We start from the raw sequence: 23,593 nt of genomic DNA, 5'->3' as shown, positions 1-23,593 counted from the left end.
GTCTACCTAAGGCCAGTTTCCAAAGCAGTTGCAAGCACTGACGTGGCTCAGTGGTTGAATTCTGAGCCTTCATGCAGGGGACCCGGGTTCGATTCTCCTCGCGTCCTTAATGTCATTTCTTTACTGAATTGTTTTTTTCTTATTCTGTACAATAATGGTCACTGACACCAGCGGTGGTGGACAATTGCGGTGCCACAAGTGACCCGTGTTGTGATCTGTAGACAGCTTTTACTGTAAAAAAACAACAAGTAGGTTTGATTGATTGATATGTGGGTTTAACGTCCCAAAATCACCATATGATTATGAGAGACGTCGTAGTTGATGGCTCCGGAAATTTCCACCACCTGGGGTTCTTTAACGGGCACCCAAATCTGAGCACACGGGCCTACAACATTTCCGCCTCCATCGAAAATGCAGCCGCCGCAGCCGGGATTCGATCCCGCGGCCTGCGGGTCAGCAGCCGAGTACCTTAGCCACTAGACCACCGCGGCGGGGCAAACAGGTAGGCACCAAGTAAAGAGGGCAACCAGGTGACTATGTTGTTTACTACCTTAGCCTGATGTAAGAGAGTGATGAATAGAGCGAGGAAAACAGGAATAGAGTGAGCATTGCATGCGTTCTCAACTGCAGCGGAATCATGATCGGTCAATGTGGACCACGTTCCTCAGAAAGTGCGATGGCTTACAGCTATGGGTTTCTGTGACAATGATGGATATTAGTGCCTAAAAACTTTCGTTTAAGAAAAGGGCCCCGTCAACATATATGCGCAGCCGCAATTTGAAGCTTGGTGAGGCAGGACGGTCGCTCATTGTCAGTTAATTACATATCAAAATTTTGTCTGATATAAGCCGGAGCAACAGGGGGCCGAATTCACAAATCTTCGTATTCGTTCTTTGCGTGGCGCTTTTAGTAATTGTACTAACCGCATTTAGTATCGACTGAAGTAGTCATGTACAAACATTTCTTGCATATATTTTTTGTGCATACGAACCCGAATGCATATCAATCACCATGAATCGAAGAAATCATTTATTAAATCGAAGAGCTTCAATTTCACTAATACATTTGCTTGTGCACATTGGTTCTCTCTGCGAGTACGAAGTGTAGGGGATGAGTAAACTATAATATATATGTATACTTTTGTATGTGCGAGTTCCCATTGGTTGCGCAACTTGGGTACTGATATCACAAGCATAAGTACTGGCAGATTTTTTTTTTTACGAACGGTTTATACTATGAATGTCTATAGTACAATGCCTGTATTTTGTGAGTACGGGCATATTATTATACGTAAAGGGGAAAAAAATTCGAACATATCCCGATGCGAGACTCATTACGACCAAAGTGGCTGGTCAGTGAGGAACGCTTGTGCAATAAGAATGTCAAATGATTGATCCCAAGCGTACAGTGAGTGGACCTGGGACGAAATTCGCGGAAACTGTGTTTTCTGACTGAGCAGCTGGCTTCCCTTACGATACGTCTCGCATCGCAATTGGCTGAAGGTTCTTCTTACGAACATTTATTACGTTACTAATTTTCGTGAACACGGGTCCTCGTGCGGAACCGCTGTTTCTGTTACGCATGAAATTCAAAAAAAAAAAAAACATGGACGGTGACCAAAGTGTTGATCTGCGCTTTGCGAGCTCGAGGGACAATTGTCGAAGGCTCGGATTAAAGTCTCGAAGCGGACTGCCCTCTCGGTGCAGTCAAGGAGCGTGCGCGGCTTGCTATGATGTGCGATATAATATCGCGCTCAGTGAAAGCCGCGGCCAATAATGCCGAGAGTGCCGCTCGGGCTTATCAGCCCTAAAGCAGTCTGAATGAGGTACACAGGATGCGCAATGCTCATGATTCGGCTCTCGGCGTCCCCTTATCCGATATTTCAGGTGCGCTATACACACAAGTGTACCCCCGTTTATTATTGCATGTATACGTTTTAGGCAGCCGCCGGCCAGTTGAAGTACTCCAGATAAATAGAAAATGCTGCTGACACGCAAATATTTCGGTGAAACAGAAAGAACACCGATACCGTGGACCTGAAGTTGTTGTTTTTTTCTGATACGTTAATGCTTAATTTGGAGACAATAATTTCGATATCGACGTTTAAAATAAATACTAACACCTGACAATAATAACTGTTGGGGTTTATCATCCCAAAACCACCATATGTTGTGAGAGGCGCCGTAGTGGAGGGCTCCGGAAAATTAGACCACCTGTAGTTCCTTAACGTGCACCAAAATCTGAGCACACGGGCCTACACCATTTTCGTCTTCATCGAAACTGCAGCCGCCGAAGCCGGGATTCGATGCCGCAGCCTGCGGGTCAGAAGCCGAGTACCTCAGCCACTAGACAACCACGGCGAGGATATGAGACGCCGTAGCGGAGGGCTCCGGAAACATCGACACGATGGGTTTCTTTAACGGGCATTTAAATGTAACCATACGGGCCTCAAGCATTTTCGACTCCCTCGAGAAGGCGGCCACGACGGCCGGGATTCGGTTCCACAACCTGCCGGTCAGACGTCGAGCGCCCTGACCACTACGCCATCGTGGCGGGCCTGCTAATTGTTGTTTTCTACGACGTACAAATTTGCATCTATCCGGCTTCGGAAAGAAGCTTGGAGAGGGGCATTGTACAGGCATTGTGGTGATCGAAATTTAGAAGTGATTGCAGCATTATACTACACTTGGCAATACGATGCAACCGCCAATCATTATTATTATTATTATTATTAATATTAATATTATTATTATTATTAATATTATTATTATTATTATTATTATTATTATTATTATTATTATTATTATTATTATTATTATTATTATTATTATTATTATTTCATGGGGCTGAAATTACGATGACTATGGGGCAAGCCGTAGTGGTGGGTGCTTGTTGCACTAGGGACTAGGAGAACTTGTAATTGGGCTTCTTGATTAGCAGTTTGATTACTGTGTTTAGCCCAGGAGATCATCCAGAGTTTAATATTTTGTTAATTATGTAAAACAGAGAATGGATGCATGCATTTCGACCCCTTCGAAATGCAACCGCCCTGGCCGGGAATCGCACTCACGTCATTGACCTTGAGGTTAGCAGCGTCATACCGCTAATTTAGGCTGCAATAGTATGTACCCTAGCCAGGGGTGTGGGGGGAAGTGTGGGCCATCTAACCTGCCCCTTCGTAACTGATGCCTCTGGCCCCCTGAAAAAGAACTTCGCACTAACTGCCACGTGCTCCCTCGCGTCTTCAGTCGTTCGATTTCATTGACGCTTCAATTCATGCCCTCCTCCAATTAGGGCGGCGGCAAACGTCAACAGCATTCAAAATTGGCAGCCATCCTGCCTTCAGCATTTAGTAGTTTTAAGTACTTTTAAGTGATTAGGCGATCACCAAGCATGATCACTGCGGTTGCACGAGTGGGCTTTTCCGCACTTGCCCTCACGTCGTGGGTAAGCCTGCTTTCTTTGTCACAAGATTAGTAGTGATGCATGTGCCTCGACATTTACATGTGCGGGCTATCTCCATAACAAAGGTTGGAAACAACAAGCAAGAGAGTTAAGTGCGCTAACACGTAAACTAGGCGCCGTAACGCGTTAATTACTCAGAAATCTCATAATTTCGTAGATTATACGAGCCGAAAGGGCAGGCCGTTTTCACGCGCCTTTAAATAGACTTGTTGCCACAAGGCGTGGAATAACTACTGAGAAATATAATTATTTTTGAAGTAGCCTAAATAATGACTGCAGGTTACACGCAAGCAACAAAGGCAGCACGCTACAAAGACTAGTGTTATATTGCATGATTCCGCGTTGTGTTAACGATATCCTATAGAGTAAATGTGGAAATGACTTCAAACGAACACGAGGGGAGAAATTCGGCCTTGTTGGTTCGACACGACCAAATATCTAGTGCAATGTAACACAAAACGAGGAGAGAGGACACAACACGTGTGCTACGCGCTGTGTTCTGCCGTCTTGTCTTTCTATTACGTTGCGCACAATATTACATAACGAGCAGTTCACTACTTGAACCAGAAAAACAAAACTGTTGGTATGTTTGAAAATAATTATTCAGAATGCACGGTGTTGCCCACTACCGTAAAGCTAACTGTGAACAATTTTCAGTGATCCACTTGATGAACTGAATGTGACTGTACACGGGTAAAGGGATATAAATACCCGGTTCAATAGAGTATGCGCTTTAGTGAACGAGATGAAAGGTTTTAGGTCATACGGCCAATTATCGGCATAACTGAAAAGAACATTCACAAATAAAAAAATACGGAAGTACCCGCTAATTTCACCTTGCGCAAACTTTCACGTCGTAAACGTTGAAGAATCGCAGATTAACCTTTACAGCAGCTAATAAATGCTCTACAAGCTTGAAACAAAACAAAAATGATAGCCGCAACGTCTATATGGTTACATTTCGTTGAACTGCCCCCTGTCCCACGAATCTCCTACACCCCTCTCTTTCTTCTAATTTATTCTGAACGCATGTTTGCAATACCAGACGACGTTATATTCAAATTACCTGGATATCAGGGTCCGAATTCACAATACTTCTATTTCAGAGATACCTTTTCCCGTTGGTCAGAGGGCTTAGCTAATGACATCTCCCACATCTTTGTTGGTTGAAATACCCTATTACGAAAAAAGTTTAGCCTATGACGTTTCGGTGAATATGGACCCTGGCCGCAGTCTTCTGATCACTTTCGTAGAAACAGCCCCATTTGAGGCCTGTGCGTAGAGGGCACAACGTATGAAAGTCACCCAAATTATGCTTGAAACAAAATATGCGCTTTGTTAGCTTAGATCCATGTAAGGAGCAGCACTGGTTAGCAGTGAACGCAAAATGACTGAAAGTGGGCCGCACGCACTTTTCTAGACCACTCGCGCCTTAAATCCCCAACATGGGCGCGGTTTTGTTTAAATGAAAATGTATGAGGCAATGGTGGAATGCTCCCTTCAAAAGCTAAGGAGTCACCGGCTGCCTATTTGAGTGCCATCTATTCATATCATATCAACAAAATTGACTGCAGCTTAAATAAAAGTAACACCTTCATAAAGCGCGTATTGTACGTAGGTGTGAAATGGCGCTCAAGTACAGCAGCGGGCGCAAGCGATTTTAAAACGACTGAACATCGGTTCCCAACGAAGAAAGGGGAACGCTTTCAAAAGTGCAAGAATGACATTAAAAAAATCTATACGACAAACAATGGACTGACCACATGGTACACTCATGCGCGGAAGAATGTCCCGTCTATCCTATACTGAACTTTGCTTAAAGCTTTCTTTTTCTCCTCGTGGTAACTTCTCTCCCCGCCCCCCACCAGCCTAATACTTTGCATCAACTTCTTCGTATTTGCTCATTGTGTTTTTTTTTCGTACCGTTTTTACTTCTTTGTAATCACTGCTAACCATGCATAACACGTATCTTGTTTGTTCTCTGCTATTATTCTGCCTTCTTAAAAAAAAACGATCAATTTTGAAGGAAAAGCCTTAATGCATTATACAAACGATATATCCTGAAATATATTGCAAGTTGCTGGGCAACCGTAGTTTGTCAGTTTCGTTTTCTGTACAGTTCAGTATACGGGACATCATCTGCTAAAGTATAACACGGCAGAACGGAGAAGCGACATATCGCGAGATTCTCACTGTCGCACGGACAAAAGAAAAAATGGATATAAAAGAGCGAGCTCATCAACCTGGCTTTATTTCTATTCGACGGCGTTTGCAGGTACCTTCGAATCCCCCGTATTATGCACTAAAGTGCATATCACGAGCGTCCTATGACGTTGTTGCACCGAAGTCCTGCGCTGAGTGTAGGAAGTGTTTCCCTGCAACATTGTTCTAGCGACAATGTTGTGCCATTGTTGTCTTGCCGCACTATGTGACACCGAGAAGTGATCCACCTTAAATTTTAAATGACGAGCCAATGTGTCAAGTGCGCTGCGCGCCCTTTCGGGCGGCTGAGGACATATGCTCTACACCCATTCGACCGAGCAATGCATACAGGAAACTGGGAATAATTGGCTGAAAGTAAAGAGATAAATTGTTGATAACAGTGTGCCCTCCTCCTTCCATGTCGTGCTCGACCTCCTCCTCCCTCGTTGTAGGATAAAATACGAGATTTTTTTCTTCTACTAGCATCCATGTTTACCAGTTATTATCTGTTTCCTCCCCTCTTTCGCTTGCTAAGGCAATAAAAGAAGTGAAGTATAGTCGACAATGTGTGCACACGATTTGCTTATGGCACTTCAATCTGAGTACAAACTGAGCCTGAACAAAATAAATCAAGCAAACAAACAAAATTTTTAGGCAGTGAATTACTGGCTTTCAATAAAATAAAAAGTAAAAAAGAAAATGGAAAGTATGCAACGTCTGCCGTCCGGTGGGAATATACACCACGCAATATGAATTATAGTATCACACTGAATGTACATTGCCGAAAATTCTTATAAACAAGTACGTACACAGAGGTATGTGCGTATGTGTAATATCAATGTAAATGGCATAACAGCAGCTTGACGACGCTTCGTCAGCGTTAAAAAATGCGCCAAGAGGTCACACTTATCTTTTTGAACTGCTGACATTACATTCCTTCTGGAGAGACATTCGGCTGTATACCGTAGGGGTCAGGTCATCGAGCATGGGTACTACAGCTCCCGAACTCGAATCTTGCTGTCAGAAAAATTTTATGCGTTTATTTTTCGTTACATGGTGCGCACCTGCCCTGCTGTTGCGACACTCGTTATTGCGTGTGGTGTGTGTGGGGGATGCCAGACACGTCGTCTATGGAACCTCGTCGGGCCAGCTAAAGACAATCTATCTTGAGTAAATAAGTTAGTTCAATTTATTTCTGTAATATAATTTTGCTCGAGTGGTGTGCAGATTAATAAGATTGTGTCGCGTCTACACCTCTCATTTTAATTTTTTATCGACTTAATTATGCTTGCAATCCCTTAATTTTCAGAAATATAAAAAATCGTCACACTGCATGGTTCATATATTACCAGGTTAATTTCGACCACTTTTCAGGTATGGCGGTCCTGCCAAGCATGGATGTCCTGTATATACGTCGATTTTCCCATGTATTAATTTTATATATTTCGTCCGTACTTCCTTATGTTGAACATAAAAATTGACGAGAGACTCCCTTTGACGCCAAGAAATTGAGTTATATCGTATGCGGGACATATATTGCTCGCAGGACTTTGAGGGACATATATCGCAGGACATATATCGCAGGGCACATATTGCTCGCAGGAACATAAAAGTAGATGACAGCGCTACCCATACACAAAGACACGCCGGTATGAAACGCCGGACCTTAAGATTTATGTTCACCTCCTGTACTGACAGCATTTAAAGACTTTTTTTTCAGCGAACTGATTTGACGAAGTGTTTCCGAAGAAACATTTTTCAATAGAGGTGCAATTGAGCAGCACTGCGTAAATCACGAAGATGCCTAAAGTCGTGCGGTGTCACGTGCACGTAAACTGTTGCTGATGAGTGTGCGTGTGTATGTGCACGCGGCGGGGGGGGGGGGGTCAATAAAGCGGTAACCACACAGCATCATTGGTGCTATCATGGATCCTCCTATATGGCCTAAATCACAAGATCTTTCGTTTACAAGTCCTGCATACGAAATTCCGCAGTAATAAATTGAACATAGGTATACAGGTGCTGTCACCTGAACATACTGACAATATGGTAGCTCAACAAGTTTTATTTAATTAGTAAAATTGAATTCTGCGATTGGGCCAGTGATAATATGCAGGTAGTTGAGATAAACCCCGCTGCTCTCATAACTAACGGCGGTATGACAACTGCTGTTATCAGGTCATTGCGTGGTCACTGCGGAATAATTATGCACATGCGCCTTGGCATGCGCCAGCTATTAGAAAAAATGTTTAGTACGTGTCAATCATCAATCATTTTTAGACCACAGTAAGAATTCATGCAATAAAGAAATAAAGGCACGAAAAGGGCTTATATTAACAAGATGTCCTGCATATGAATGTGAAATTAGGAAGTCCGAGTAATTCATATTGTTTACGCGACCAGTGAAGGAACGGTTAAACTTCGAAACCACATATTGGTGGGCACCATTTTCCTTATTTATTTTACTGATTTACATGACGTTATAACGCTAACCAACGTTCCTATAGTGAGGATAAATGCTTAGCACGCTGTCATCAATTATTCAAGGTATGAGCAATTATTCCATAATAAATTATGACATTGTATTACCACGTCTGGTCAAAACTGGCGCTTTTTGAACAGCAGCAATAGAACACCCAAAATCTGTGAAAACGCAAACCAGACGCCACTATTCAAAGCCGTCTAAACAACCTCCACTCTAACACAATCACCGCATGATTTAATAATGAATAAACGTTTATATTCATTTCTAGCAGGACACGTTCGACCGATAAAAGTATAGTTGTGATTTTGTTCGCACGTTTGAGGCAGCGCGCAGCATGCTCGGAACACCGTCTCGGAGCTAAATGATGTGCTTCATCAGTTAGCTTCCGAGGCAGTGGTGGTAACAGCACGACCTTGTCACCCTCCTCCTCCTTTCACTAGAAAAAAAAAGCATCTAACAAGAAGGGGTCATGTTCATCGCCTACCCGCGGCTTCCACGCGTTTGATATTTTGCACACAAGTTGGGGCATGCTCGAGAAGACATTCTGCTCACCGGTGAAGCTGTGCTTGGGGGTGACCACCCGAAAAGCCGAGCCTCCCAGTTCGCGCGGGCCTCGGTGGCCGCCGAAGCCGGCTTCAAGCGCGGCCGTGGCCTGGCAGCCGTCCTCCTTGGCAGCGGCCGTCATCCTTTCGGGAGACTTGGCCATGTGAGGAAGAGGAACAAGCACGGCGGCCAACACGCGCTGCCGAGCCGCACGCGCGTTCGAGTGGCACAGCGCGTGCACGCTCGTTCCCAACGCCGGCCGTGCTTGTTGCCGGTGGCGGTGCAGCGGCGGTGGGGGGTCCGCCGGAAGGGGGAACAGCGCGCCGCATGGCCCCGCCGCCTCGCGCACCGTGCCCCGCCCACGCCAATCAGAGCCGCTCAAAGCGGGCCAATGGTGGCCGAGAATGTTAATAAGATCGCAAGGAAAAAGGAACGCTGCAGGGAAGGGAGAGGCAAGACGATCGATTCCTCCAGTGTCCGTCCTTCATTGCGCGCCTTCGCTCTTGGCGGCGGCGGCCAGGCGCCATTTCCTGTCTGCCTGTTTTTGTTTAGGCGCGCCCGCGATTTTTCGGTCACCTTCCCTCTTCTCGATGCCTTCTCCGTCTCATCCATCCCCATCCTTCTCTTTTTTCTCTACCGTGCAAACGACGCCCTGATTTTCTCCCCTTTCTTCATTCCATGTGTGGCTAGGAGCGTGGTGGATTTGGCTGCGGCTGAGGCTCGGTCTTTACTTTCATTCTTCACGGCCTTAAGCTTTGCTTTTTCTCCCCAGGCACTTCCCAGATATGTGTGTTTACTCGCAGTCGAAGCTTGTTATAAGGCTGTTGCGCTCTTCGTCTTCATCCGCGTGAAAGTTGTAAATGTGTGATAAGAAATTACAGCAGGGCAGGAAACCAGTGTATTTGTATGCACTCTCCGGATACACCACGTGTCTCATATCAATGCGTAAGACTCGAAAACTTTGGAGGTATGGTCGCAGCTTCGTCTTCTTCCGAAGAAATGCGCTTTCTCATCGCGAAGTGCGGTTGCTTCTATCGGTCTTTTTAGGTCAGCGTTTCGTCCTGAGAACACCCACATTTTTGGAGACAAAGATCTCCCCTCCCCCCCCCCAGACACTTTTTTCTACTGATTTCTATCTTCAAACCTTATGTCCGTCTTCATTCTGCAATCCCCTCCATGTTTACTTTGAGCAAGTGGTTCGTGGGTCGACATAAAACAAGAAATAAATAGGTGAGGCTAAGCCAGGCAAGGCTTGAAATGGTGAAACTGGAGGATTCTGAGAACTAATCTCGTTGCTTCTAGGCCGTTGCTGGACTTCAGCTTTAGAGTTTCTTATACAGGGTGTCCCAGGTAACTTTAGCCAGAGTTTAAAAATATGTCGGCACAAGCAATCGCGACGTGACCAAATGCATGTTGCTCACCGTTACCTGGAGTTAGTCAAACTTTTTTTGTGTTCTCCAATTTCGTTTAATTGGATCTGTTTAATCAACCAACTTTTCAAGGAACAAAGATTGATAAAAAATTTTAATGAAAAAGTTGTATATCGGTTTGTAAAACGTCCGATTAGACAGTTTTGAACTTTATATCTGTTAAGTATTAGTGTTTATCTGGTAATCACAAATACCCGCGAAATACAAAAAGTACCACGTGACAAACCTGCTCGTGCGCCAGTGCGCGCAATGATTCTAGTGCTCCCTAACTTTCCACGTAAGAACGACCATAGAAATTGCCTCATTGTGCTGTCTCGGCAGGGCCGCAACGATGGTGGTGGCTTTACGGTGGACACGTTTCGCTATCGGCCACAAAAACGATAACCACTGTGACTGCTTACCGCTGTCATGAACCGGTGTGAGGAAACGTACAGTTCCTAGGCGGAACGTTAGTGGGCAATAGAATCATCGTGCGCAATGACGCACGTGCGGGTTTGTCACGTGGTGTTTTTTTTTTATTTCGCGGGCATATGTAATTAGCCAGAAAACACTAATACTTAACAGATATAAAGTTCAAAATTATCTATTTGAACGTTTTGCAAACCGATTTACAACTTTCTCTTCGAAATTTTTTACCCATCTTCGTTCCTTCAAAAGTTTAAGTAAACAGATCCAAATAAACAATATTTGAGAACACAAAAAATTGTCTGACTAACTCATCGCAAGCCGCGCCGCGGTGGTCTAGAAGTTATAAGGTACCCGGCCGCTGACCCGCAGGTAGCGGGATCGAATCTCGGCTGCGGCGGCTGCATTTCCGATGGAGGCGGAAATGTTGTAGGCCCGTGTGCTCAGATTTGGGTGCACGTTAAAGAACCCCAGGTGGTTGAAATTTCCGGAGCCCTCCACTACGGCGTCTCTCATAATCATATATATGGTGGTTTTGGGATATTAAACCCCACATATCAATTATTAACTCATCGCAACGGTGAGCAACATGCATTTATCGCGTCTTAATTGCCTGTGCCGGCAATATTTTTAAACTCCGGCTAAAGTTGGACACCCTGTATATCCAATAGAGGGAACTCTGCCGCTATAGTGCCTGTGGTAGCTGCTACGCATGGCGGTTCAGCGAGCATGGGAACGGTGGGTGGTACATGGATTTGTCTAATCGTTGTACTTTGTCCTCTATGCGTGTTCGTGTGGCTTGGAGCTGGCTGTTCTGTCACGAAACAAAAATCAGCGAATTTTCAGCGGTTGCACTTCACCACCTTAATGTTTCAGGCTTACCATTTCAAATCGAATCACGAAGTTCAGGGTTTGTTCTTTCCTTCCAAACAAAACCAAAACACAGAAATAAATGAAGCCGGAAGTGTGATTCGTCGCCCGCAAGTACGAAGAGTGGGCAAATACGTCAACTATACCCATCATTCCCATATATCTGAATGATTTCAGTGCCAGAGTCTACTTTAGTTAATTTTGGGAAACTCTACAGCTTTAGCTATAGATGGCGATAGATTGTTTTTACGTTGATTCTCAGCGCAGGGAGGATTCAGTTAAACAACACACAGCCACAGAGACGACACGGATGTCCAAACTTCACAAAGAAACTCAGGCAGAAACGGAGCGTTCACGCCAATCGTATATCTCTAAATGCACGTATACTCGTTGGCGTATTGATTGATTGATTTGTGGGGTTTAACGTCCCAAAAACATCATATGATTATGAGAGACGCCGTAGTGGAGGGCTCCAGAAATTTCGACCACCTTGGTTTCTCTAAAGTGCACCCGAATCTGAGCTCACGGGCCTACATTTTCGCCTCCATCGGAAATGCAGCCGCCGCAGCTGGGATTCGATCCCGCGACCTGCGGGTTAGCAGCCGAGTACCTTAGCCACTAGACCACCGCGGCGGGGCGTTGGCGCATATATATATATATATATATATATATATATATATATATATATATATATATATTGATACGTGTATCGAACTATCGCCCCGACACAGCTGAACTGTCACCCAAATGAAGAAGATGACAACGTGGTTGTTGTGGGTTGGACTCTCGAGCTTCTCCTGTTGGCCTGCATGACTGTGCGCTCTTTAAGCCGTTAGCAAGGCCAGCTCTTGGTGAATAAATCTTCCCCGTAACATCTTTTGGTGGAGGTGCGGGGTATTCACACAACCCGGCTCTGGAACTCCGCAGTGGACGCCAGCTTTGTCCAGCCGCGATGCCTGAAACCGGCACTCAGACCTCGCCATCCACGCCGGCTCCATCACTTGTGATTCGCCCTCATCTTCTCGACCCTGGCACGTTTTCCGGGGACAGCACGGACGTCGAAGAATGACTCGCATTATTCGAGCGCGTCAGCAAGCACTACAGGTGGGACGAAACGCTTATGCTGGCAAATATTCTATTCTACCTACGGGGTACGGCACGCGCCTGGTATGAGACGCATGAAGAACTAACCAGCTGGGACACATGCAAGCAAGAGCTTCGCGATTTGTTCGGTCGGTCAGTTGCTCGTCAGATGGCAGCCAGGCAGGAACTCGCGTCGCGTGTTCAATCATCGACGGAGTCGTACGTCACGTACATCCAAGACGTACTGGCACTGTGCCGGAAGACTGACAAAAACATGTCCGAGGCGGACAAAATCAGCAACGTGTTGAAAGGTATTGCTGATGATGCTTTCAACATACTGATGGGCAAGAACTGCACCACTGTCGACTCCATCATATCTGAATGCCGGCGATTTGAGCAAGCTAAGAGCAGGCGAATCACCCACCACATCGCGAGACTACCAAACACTGCTGCGACTTCGTCTTGCGAGGATTCTGCAGCGCCCCGTTCATTTGCGCCTTCTGCCAATATCGCAAGGATTGTTCGCCAGGAGCTGGAAGCCATAGCACCCGCTTCCTATCAGCACCCTGCGCAAGACAACTGGGCAACAGTCTCGCTTATTCAAGCCGTCGTACGTCAGGAGTTTGCTAACCTGGGCGTCCAGGTTCCCCAGCTCGCCAGACTTATGCCGCAGCCCATGAGCACTCCCGTCCACAACGCTGACCACCACTCTGCTCCACTTGTCGCTGCGGCAGCTTCGACTCCTCGGTTTCCACCACGCTACCGAAATCCATCTGAGTGGCGCACGCACGATGATCGACCCATCTGCTTTTCTTGCTCTCGAGTTGGGCACATCTCCCGCCATTGCCGCAACAGGTGGTATTTCCGGCCAAGCTTTCGTAATGTAGATCGCCGTCAGGACCGCGTACACTATTCGGAACCCGGTTTTCCGAATGACCATCTTCAGGACCCTTCAGCTCGCCGTTCATCTCCACGCTCCGAACCGTCCTACGCTGACGTCGTCGCCCAGAGAAACTGGTCTTGCCACTCGCCGTCACCTCATGGTCGGCCGTCACGCTCCCCTCAACGCCGCCGCTCTCCGTCACCGGCTTATTCTGGCCATTCCCCGAGATACTGACGAGTGCAGCTCCTGGAGGTGGCGCTGCGTTGACGACTTGGAACGAAAACCCTCAACCGGCTACAAATTCAAGACGCAATTTACTTTGGGTGTTCGTTGATGCCACGCCGTTAGTGCTCTAATTGACACTGGTGCCCAACTATCTTTTATGAGTTCTACACTTCGATCTCGTCTGAAACAGGTTCTCACACCGGCTATGTTCTCTACTGTTCGAGTTGCCGACGGAAGTCGAACATCGCTGCTTGGTATGTGCACTGCCCGGGTTACATTTGCTGGCCAACACACTTCCCTTCTCTTCGCAGTCCTCGATGCCTGCCCACACGACGTCATCCTTGGAATTGACTTCTTAACCACCCACTCCACCCTGATCGATTGTTCTACCGGTATCTTACGGCTCGAATTGCCTTTGTGCTCCGATTTCACTCCTCCAAGTCGCACTCGGCTACGATCCGTGGAGTCTCTACGGCTACCACACCAGGCTGCTATGCACATTCCTCTGTCGCCCTTCCCGTCCGTTCCTGATGGAGCCTATCTGGTGACTCCCCTCATTGATTTGACCCTTACGCACCACATCGCACTACCACATACTATAGTGGTTGTTGCTAACAACACGCTGCTACTTCGAGTTCTGAACTTCTTTCTCTACGTCGACCCAAGTTCTTCCCCAAGGCATCACTTTAGCCGATCTTTCCACCCTTGATGAATGTTCGATTTGTTCTCATACCCCTGACACTAAGTAAAACTTCTTTTGGGCCTAGTTGGTTCATAGCCATAGAATATACTTTTACAGCGCAAACATAAAACGATCCACAAAGAAAGCGACGATGCATAAATACCTCCTGGGCGACCTCACCGCACATGCGCCACACATCTCGACAGATAACAGACACTCAGAGGAACAATCAGAGTTGACAAAAGAAATGAAACCGTGTATTACATACGTGATGAAATGAACTGAAACTCAGATGGGAGCAGCGTCAGAGACGTGTCGCTTATACAAAGCTGAGCCCTTTTTCTGATATGATAGGCTTCCAAAGCCAGCAGCGCATGTTCATTGTTACTCCTGCCAAGGATCGACGTCCCTTCAAAACGTGGCTCACAATTGCAGCAAGAATTAATATGAGCCACAAGATGGGCTCCTTTATCTTCGTTCTTGTTAACTTTTTGAGCGTGTTCCCTGAGCCGCTCGTTGATACATCTTCCAGTTTTTCCGACGTAGAACTTGCCACACGAGAGCGGGATGGCATAAACCACGCCGACGGCACACGGGACATAAGTCACACCGTGTCGGATTTTGCAACCTCCTCTGTTCATACCGCAAGTGCGGGAGCACAGCTTGGAAAGCTTGTTCGGGGCAGACAGCGCCATAGCGACCCCATGTCTGCCTGCCACTTTCTTGAGCTGATGGGATATCCCATGCATATACGGGACCACCACAGGCCTCGCTTTGTCCTGTACGGCGTCCGCCCGCTTGGCAGTTTTCTTTTTCTGGAGGAGCGTTTCCGCCACTGCAATCAAAAGCGACCTTGGGAACCCCGCAGCCAAAAGTCGGCTGATCTGATTTGCGAAACTATCGTGCATCTTGTGAGTGCATGATTTTCTAAGCGCCGCTTCCATGGCCCCCATCGCAATACCTCTTTTCACAATTTTCGAATGCGCCGACTTAAAAGGTAACAAGTCCTTAGTTGCGCGTGGATGATAGGACCAACACACATGACGTTCACAAAACTCGAGCCTTAATTCTAAAAACTGTAAAACACCATTCTGTGGGAGCTCAAAAGTAAACACCAGACCTCGTCCTTCTCTGCTAAAATCACCTAAAATCTTAGTCACCGAGTCCTGGTAGGAGGAGTCTATAGATAATAAAACCAAAAAATCATCGACGTACCTAAAAACCTTTACAATCTTTCTCGCGCTAAAACCTATGCTTAAAGAGCAATCCACATTTGCTAAAAAAATATCTACAAGCAGAGGCGCCAGACAGGAACCAATACATATGCCATTACGCTGCAAATATGGCTGGTCATTAAACACGATAAAAGTGACCTTAAGATAAAACTCTAAAAGGCTCAAGAAATTGCTCAAAGAAACACCGGCAAAATTCTGAAAAGGCACAGCCCCATAGGCCTCAATGCACGTTTGCACAGAAGACATAAGCTCATGCTGGGGTACAGAATAAAACAAATCTTCTATGTCAACTGAGAATCCATAACCCACATTGGTATTCCTACTCAAGAAGTGCACTACATCATCTGCATTTTTTGTACGAAAGGGATCATTGTACACCAGTGACTTCAATTTTTCCTGCAAAAACAGGCTGACATTGTGTTGCCAGCACCCCTTTTCACTGACGATGGTTCTAAAGGGTACCTCTGCCTTATGAGTCTTCGCCGTGAAAAACACAGTCAAAGAGTTCCCTCTGCTATTCTGGATGCTCTTCGCAAGCAATGTTAATTCCAGTTTCTTACAAAAATCCACGAATTTTGTTTTCACACGCACCTCCCGCTTCCCAACAGGAGCAAAGTTTTTTGACACAGCCTGCAGCGCTTTTTCGCTAAAAATGCCTTTTTCCACAACAACAAAACCACCCTCTTTATCCGCCTGCATGAGGCAAAGGTCGTTAGCCCTCAGAAAGGACACCGCGCGTCGGACACAACGATCTGAATGCAGGGGTGGGCCTTTTGGCACCGACTTTTCTAAACTTACTACGCCCTCAAGTAGGCATTGATCGCGGGAATCTTGCTTCGCTTTAGACGCGATGTTTCTATTCATTGCAATCAGATCATGCGCAGGAACATGCGAAGGTATACAGAATTTTGGGCCTTTCGCCAGCAATTGTTCTACGTCATCAGGCAGGTTAGCATTTCCAATCACCTTCACCTTTTTCTTTACAACCGGGGCAGATTTTTCACCAGAGCGGCACAAAATTCTCACCATACTGTTCCAATTTGCTTCCGTTAGTTGAGCCGCTAGTCGAACACAAGAGCGGAACTTCTTCAGGGCCAGCCAATCAGGATCAGTTGAATGACAAAGCGCCCAAATCTACTTGTGTTTCTTCCTCTGCTGTCGTCGATGCACTCCTCAGCCACATCGTACTTTCGACGTGCCGATCTAGACTGTATGGATTCTGCCTGCGTAAGGGGCTTGTGCCGACAGATGTGAGAGCGTTTTTCGGCCCTGTGACCCCGTCATGGTCCCATGTCAAGAGGCTATGCAAATTATTACGTTCAGAATTATGGCGGCAAGTGCGACTATTCAGGGACTGGATTTGGGCGCTTTGTCATTCAACTGATCCTGATTGGCTGGCCCTGAAGAAGTTCCGCTCTTGTGTTCGACTAGCGGCTCAACTAACGGAAGCAAATTGGAACAGTATGGTGAGAATTTTGTGCCGCTCTGGTGAAAAATCTGCCCCGGTTGTAAAGAAAAAGGTGAAGGTGATTGGAAATGCTAACCTGCCTGATGACGTAGAACAATTGCTGGCGAAAGGCCCAAAATTCTGTATACCTTCGCATGTTCCTGCGCATGATCTGATTGCAATGAATAGAAACATCGCGTCTAAAGCGAAGCAAGATTCCCGCGATCAATGCCTACTTGAGGGCGTAGTAAGTTTAGAAAAGTCGGTGCCAAAAGGCCCACCCCTGCATTCAGATCGTTGTGTCCGACGCGCGGTGTCCTTTCTGAGGGCTAACGACCTTTGCCTCATGCAGGCGGATAAAGAGGGTGGTTTTGTTGTTGTGGAAAAAGGCATTTTTAGCGAAAAAGCGCTGCAGGCTGTGTCAAAAAACTTTGCTCCTGTTGGGAAGCGGGAGGTGCGTGTGAAAACAAAATTCGTGGATTTTTGTAAGAAACTGGAATTAACATTGCTTGCGAAGAGCATCCAGAATAGCAGAGGGAACTCTTTGACTGTGTTTTTCACGGCGAAGACTCATAAGGCAGAGGTACCCTTTAGAACCATCGTCAGTGAAAAGGGGTGCTGGCAACACAATGTCAGCCTGTTTTTGCAGGAAAAATTGAAGTCACTGGTGTACAATGATCCCTTTCGTACAAAAAATGCAGATGATGTAGTGCACTTCTTGAGTAGGAATACCAATGTGGGTTATGGATTCTCAGTTGACATAGAAGATTTGTTTTATTCTGTACCCCAGCATGAGCTTATGTCTTCTGTGCAAACGTGCATTGAGGCCTATGGGGCTGTGCCTTTTCAGAATTTTGCCGGTGTTTCTTTGAGCAATTTCTTGAGCCTTTTAGAGTTTTATCTTAAGGTCACTTTTATCGTGTTTAATGACCAGCCATATTTGCAGCGTAATGGCATATGTATTGGTTCCTGTCTGGCGCCTCTGCTTGTAGATATTTTTTTAGCAAATGTGGATTGCTCTTTAAGCATAGGTTTTAGCGCGAGAAAGATTGTAAAGGTTTTTAGGTACGTCGATGATTTTTTGGTTTTATTATCTATAGACTCCTCCTACCAGGACTCGGTGACTAAGATTTTAGGTGATTTTAGCAGAGAAGGACGAGGTCTGGTGTTTACTTTTGAGCTCCCACAGAATGGTGTTTTACAGTTTTTAGAATTAAGGCTCGAGTTTTGTGAACGTCATGTGTGTTGGTCCTATCATCCACGCGCAACTAAGGACTTGTTACCTTTTAAGTCGGCGCATTCGAAAATTGTGAAAAGAGGTATTGCGATGGGGGCCATGGAAGCGGCGCTTAGAAAATCATGCACTCACAAGATGCACGATAGTTTCGCAAATCAGATCAGCCGACTTTTGGCTGCGGGGTTCCCAAGGTCGCTTTTGATTGCAGTGGCGGAAACGCTCCTCCAGAAAAAGAAAACTGCCAAGCGGGCGGACGCCGTACAGGACAAAGCGAGGCCTGTGGTGGTCCCGTATATGCATGGGATATCCCATCAGCTCAAGAAAGTGGCAGGCAGACATGGGGTCGCTATGGCGCTGTCTGCCCCGAACAAGCTTTCCAAGCTGTGCTCCCGCACTTGCGGTATGAACAGAGGAGGTTGCAAAATCCGACACGGTGTGACTTATGTCCCGTGTGCCGTCGGCGTGGTTTATGCCATCCCGCTCTCGTGTGGCAAGTTCTACGTCGGAAAAACTGGAAGATGTATCAACGAGCGGCTCAGGGAACACGCTCAAAAAGTTAACAAGAACGAAGATAAAGGAGCCCATCTTGTGGCTCATATTAATTCTTGCTGCAATTGTGAGCCACGTTTTGAAGGGACGTCGATCCTTGGCAGGAGTAACAATGAACATGCGCTGCTGGCTTTGGAAGCCTATCATATCAGAAAAAGGGCTCAGCTTTGTATAAGCGACACGTCTCTGACGCTGCTCCCATCTGAGTTTCAGTTCATTTCATCACGTATGTAATACACGGTTTCATTTCTTTTGTCAACTCTGATTGTTCCTCTGAGTGTCTGTTATCTGTCGAGATGTGTGGCGCATGTGCGGTGAGGTCGCCCAGGAGGTATTTATGCATTGACATATCCCGAAATAAAGTCAGTTGTTAGTCAGCGCTGGTGTGTGTCGTCGCTTTCTTTGTGGATCGTTTTATGTTTGCGCTGTAAAAGTATATTCTATGCCCTGACACTAAGACCATGGCGAAACCTGTCATCACGTCACAATATATATATATATATATATATATATATATATATATATATATATATATATATATATATATATATATATATATTCTCACTAACTAGAACCTAGTCTCGTGGAGGACACGATGCTGAAGAAAATACAAACGAGCGGGAAGCGTACAATAGGCTGCTTGTTGAAGTGGCGTTTCATGACACATCACTTGACACTTGACATTATCAAATTATCAGGACTTCATTACGTGGCTACACGTTTCATTTGATGGCGTCACTGCATGACGATATCAGGTAATATTGTCGCTTGACGATTGCCTGATTACGTAGCGTATTACGTATATATATATATATATATATATATATATATATATATATATATATATATATATATATATATATATATATATATATATATATATATATATATATATATATATATATATATATATATATATATATATATATATATATATATATATATATATATATATATATATATATATATATATATATATATATATATATATATATATATATATATATATATATATATATATATATATATATATATATATATCCGTACCGTATTTTGCCTTATTAGTTAAGCTCAGATGAATCAGCCGATATATTGTCGCTCAAGCAGCCAAAAATGCAACGCGGTTGGCGTTTCTCCCCGCCTTATGTACTACGTACGTAAGCACCATCGGCAAGGCGATGTGCCGCATCACGTTCAAACGTGAACCTTTTACGATGATAACAATCAAATCACGAGAAAGGCCCGAGTGCGAGCAGTGCCAGAAGGTGCTCGGATTTGCATTTCGCTGTCGAGCTATACGAAACAAATGAAAAAAGAAAAAAAGATACCGAGACGATTTTGCATAGATTGTCGGCGCGTATACGAAGCAGGCGGCGGCAAGTTAGGTTCCTCGCGCACACTGAGGGATTCACATTATACAGCGAGCGCGCGGATACATAGCTCTCAGCGAGAGAGCTGAGCTCCAATCGGGCGCGCGTCTTAAAAATCTTGTCATGAGAGCCGTCGAGCGTGAAGGAAGGATACAAAAGAAGGATAGTGACGAAACAAAGAAGTGGAAAGGTAAAAGGCGTAGGAATAAAAAAAGATCTCCCGGAGATCGGTGAAGGAAAAATGCGAGGTTGGAGAGAGCGCGCACCGTTCTGTGCCCTTCACTTATTCCCGCGTTGCCAAAGCCCTGTTTTCCCCTTTAACCTTTGTTATCTTTCTTCGCGCTAAGTTTATTTTCTATTTTTCTTTCTTCTCGACGTGTTTTCTCTCGCAGCCTTTCGGGTCATCCCCGAAGGAAAAAGGAAGCCCGACTCGCAGTTGGACGAGCAGATTACCGATCAATAGAGTCGTCAATCAACAGACTCCCGCAGCAGGAATCCCGGGCCGGCACCCTTCGGTCGCGCGTCCGAATAAAGTCACACCACCCTTCGCTTAGTGGGAACGGCCGTCATCCTTCACTAACACCTACGATTGAAAAAAACAAGGAAGACAAATAAAGATGACACAAGAAAAATTTGAGCGCTGTGTCTATACGTGCCAGCATTCATGTTTGTACCTTTTTTCTCCTGTATTTTGAGGCACCGTCACTCAAGTGCAGCTATGCCGCTTTATGTATACGAAGCAATAAACCATCGTGCACACTCTATAAAGTCAGGCTGAACGCAGGTGAAGACCTCAGCGTCCACTGGAGGAAATACTAGATATTTCATATGTTGAGCGAAATCTCTTCAATGCCACAACGAAGCTCTGAAGACACTATAGGTATAGCGTCGCAATCGTAACTCATTACGCTGTTTCTCTTCACTGTAATTTTAATGTGTTCGGATTTTATGTACATTTCTATGATTTGCCATATTTAATATCTTCAGGAGTTCGAAGTGCACGTAATTTGGAATTGCAGCAGGTTGTTTTTTTTTCTTTAAAATAAATCTACAGTATTATTTGTGAGCACGATATCGAATTATCCCTAACGTGCCTCAGATACATCATTTCATGACGCACACAGCTGGTTAGCGATCCCGCATCTCCCTGTAATCTGAAACTTCTTAAAACAGATTAGATAAAATATGCTTTATTATGTCGGCAATTATCATTTCGACCATGTGTATTCAGTATCAAAAGACAAACAGAACGCCTCAATACTGCATCGCATGCCATCAAGTGCATTATAATTCTGCCGCTTGGGACTAAGAAGCGGTCCAATATCGCCTGCCCTCTGATGGTCCAAGGAGAAGATGATGTTCCGTAACGATAGCACTGCTGCCCTCTTTTTACGTTCAATACAGCAGTATTACTAAAACAAGCGACAAGGAGTCACGTGACATGCATTATTCACTGCCGAAAACCCCCGCTGGAATATCAAGCTGACGTGCTATGCAGTGAAGGTGAAGGAAAGGAAGACTTCGTACTATATTGTGGTTGTTCAGTTGGAAAATATTTTCGGCCTTAAAACAAAATGTACTCTTAAAACTTCCTGCTTATCTTACAGACAAACAATAATAAGCAACAGTATAAAACCAATATTTTAACATTAGCGGCTACATTGCGAAAGTTAGGCTGCAATTTGAGTCAAAGGCTGTTTTTTTCAACTTTACCACAATATTTAGGCAATATTTTTGCTTCATTTACTCCAGAAGCATTTTATTCATTTAACATATGAACATGTAAAGCAGCAATCATAACTATATTACTGGCGAAAAAACTTGTTTTTTATTAAAAAAACGCTAGACATGCATCATATTGCAATTTTCTGACAAAGAGAAAATGAAGAAAATTTAAACACAAACGAATAGACTATCTTACATAGTCATGAAAGAGAAGCGCTTTGAGATTATTGAAAAAATTGTTTCGTAACAATTACTCAATCCAGTAATGGCATATAAATTATTCGGCTTGCCAGAGTTTCACTTAAGTGCCCAAAGTTTGAAGAACCCTAAAGGTTTCATGCGAAGCATAATACTTGGATAACTATTTCTCACAATCATATAAACTGTATGATTTCTTTCAGCATCATCAGAAATGGTCGAAAATTGACAGGGTATATATACAGGGAGTCCCACGTAATATTTAGCCAGAGCTTAAAAATATGCCGTAATAAGGCGTAATTACGACGTGACTAAATGCATGTTGCTACCGTGGCCCGGAGTTAGTCAGACTGTTTTTTCTGTTCTCAAATAATGTTTAATTAGACTTGTTTGTTTAACTAGCTTTCGAAGGAACGAAGATGGATAAAAAATCTCAGTGACAAAGTTGTATATCTGTTAGTAAAACCTCTATATAGATAGTTTTGAACTTTATATCTGTTCATTATTAGTATTTTACTGCTAATTAAAATTGGCCATGAAATAGAGCTATAGGCCGTAGGCATCGCGAATATTGCCTAACAAAATATATCTTACTTTGAAGATACAGAACTACTTCATGAATATTATGCCAGCTTTCCTTTTACGTCATATACGCTTGATCAGTTTTCATTAGAAAAAAAAAGTACCACCACTGCAAATGAAATCCTGGTTTGGATTTCGAGCTGCATTTGGATGAGCGTGAAGTACAAATGTGCCCGTTTAGTCAGTTTAGGTTCAGAGTAAAAAATTCTAGTCTCGAAAAGTTCCACCAGGCCTCTTTCGTAACCAAAGTGTTTTATTTGGAAGATATAACAAATGAATGAAGATAGAACCAGAAGAGAAAAAAAAACACACTAAAGCGAGATAGAGCCAAAAAGCGGACGCAAGTACAAACAGATACGAAAGCTCGACGGGCAGATTTCTCTTTATTTTCCTTTTCTTGCAACACTGCTTTGCATCAGCTCTAGCAACAAGGCGCCGGGTCAGTAACCACACGATGTCGTATGCGCAGACATGCACCCTGAAGACCACTGGCGCATAGGTTAGAGGGCAGCCACACAACAACTGCTTACGCCTGCCGAGATGCAGGTGCGTGTATGTAAAGGTGGAACCGAGTGGGGAAACAAAGGGGGGGGATTGCCACATAGAAGGCTGTAACTTTTGCTGCAGCGCACGGATATCGCGTGGCGGACACGTGCAACGCGTCTCGTAGTCCCCGCACGTGCAACACGCGCCAACGAGAGGGCGTGCGCACTCAATTCGCCACGGCCTGGCGCCCCTACGCAGGCCTCGATCGAAGCAGTCGCTACCCCTCCAGGCACGGCCGCGAACCGCAGGGGGGGCCTTCCGCCGGTCCTGGCCATGCATACAGCGGGGCTGTTACGAGATACCGCGAGAGCAGCTGTTGCTTTATCGAACCATATAGATTTTCGAGCCAAGTTATAAGGTCGTTCGGCGCTGTTTCGTAAAACGCGATGTAAATAAGCGTAGCTTGTGCAGTCGTTTGCCCATTTCTGCTC

The 23,593-nt window shown here is 45.0% G+C and overlaps 1 protein-coding gene across 1 annotated transcript in view; it reads right to left on the bottom strand.

Moving 5' to 3' along the window:
* The window catches only part of LOC119161908 (uncharacterized), a 120,785-nt gene extending 111,847 nt beyond the window's left edge, over window positions 1-8,938 (bottom strand). The window contains exon 1 of the mRNA XM_075880167.1: window positions 8,705-8,938. Within this exon, the coding sequence (XP_075736282.1) occupies window positions 8,705-8,858 (154 nt within the window). The 5' untranslated portion in view covers window positions 8,859-8,938. The remainder of the gene's footprint in view (window positions 1-8,704) is intronic.
* Window positions 8,939-23,593: the final 14,655 nt, after the last annotated feature.

Source organism: Rhipicephalus microplus, chromosome X (genome assembly GCF_043290135.1).
Source record: "Rhipicephalus microplus isolate Deutch F79 chromosome X, USDA_Rmic, whole genome shotgun sequence".
Lineage (NCBI taxonomy): Eukaryota > Metazoa > Arthropoda > Arachnida > Ixodida > Ixodidae > Rhipicephalus > Rhipicephalus microplus.
Note: the sequence above shows the minus strand (reverse complement) of the source record. Positions and strands in the feature narration are given on the sequence as shown.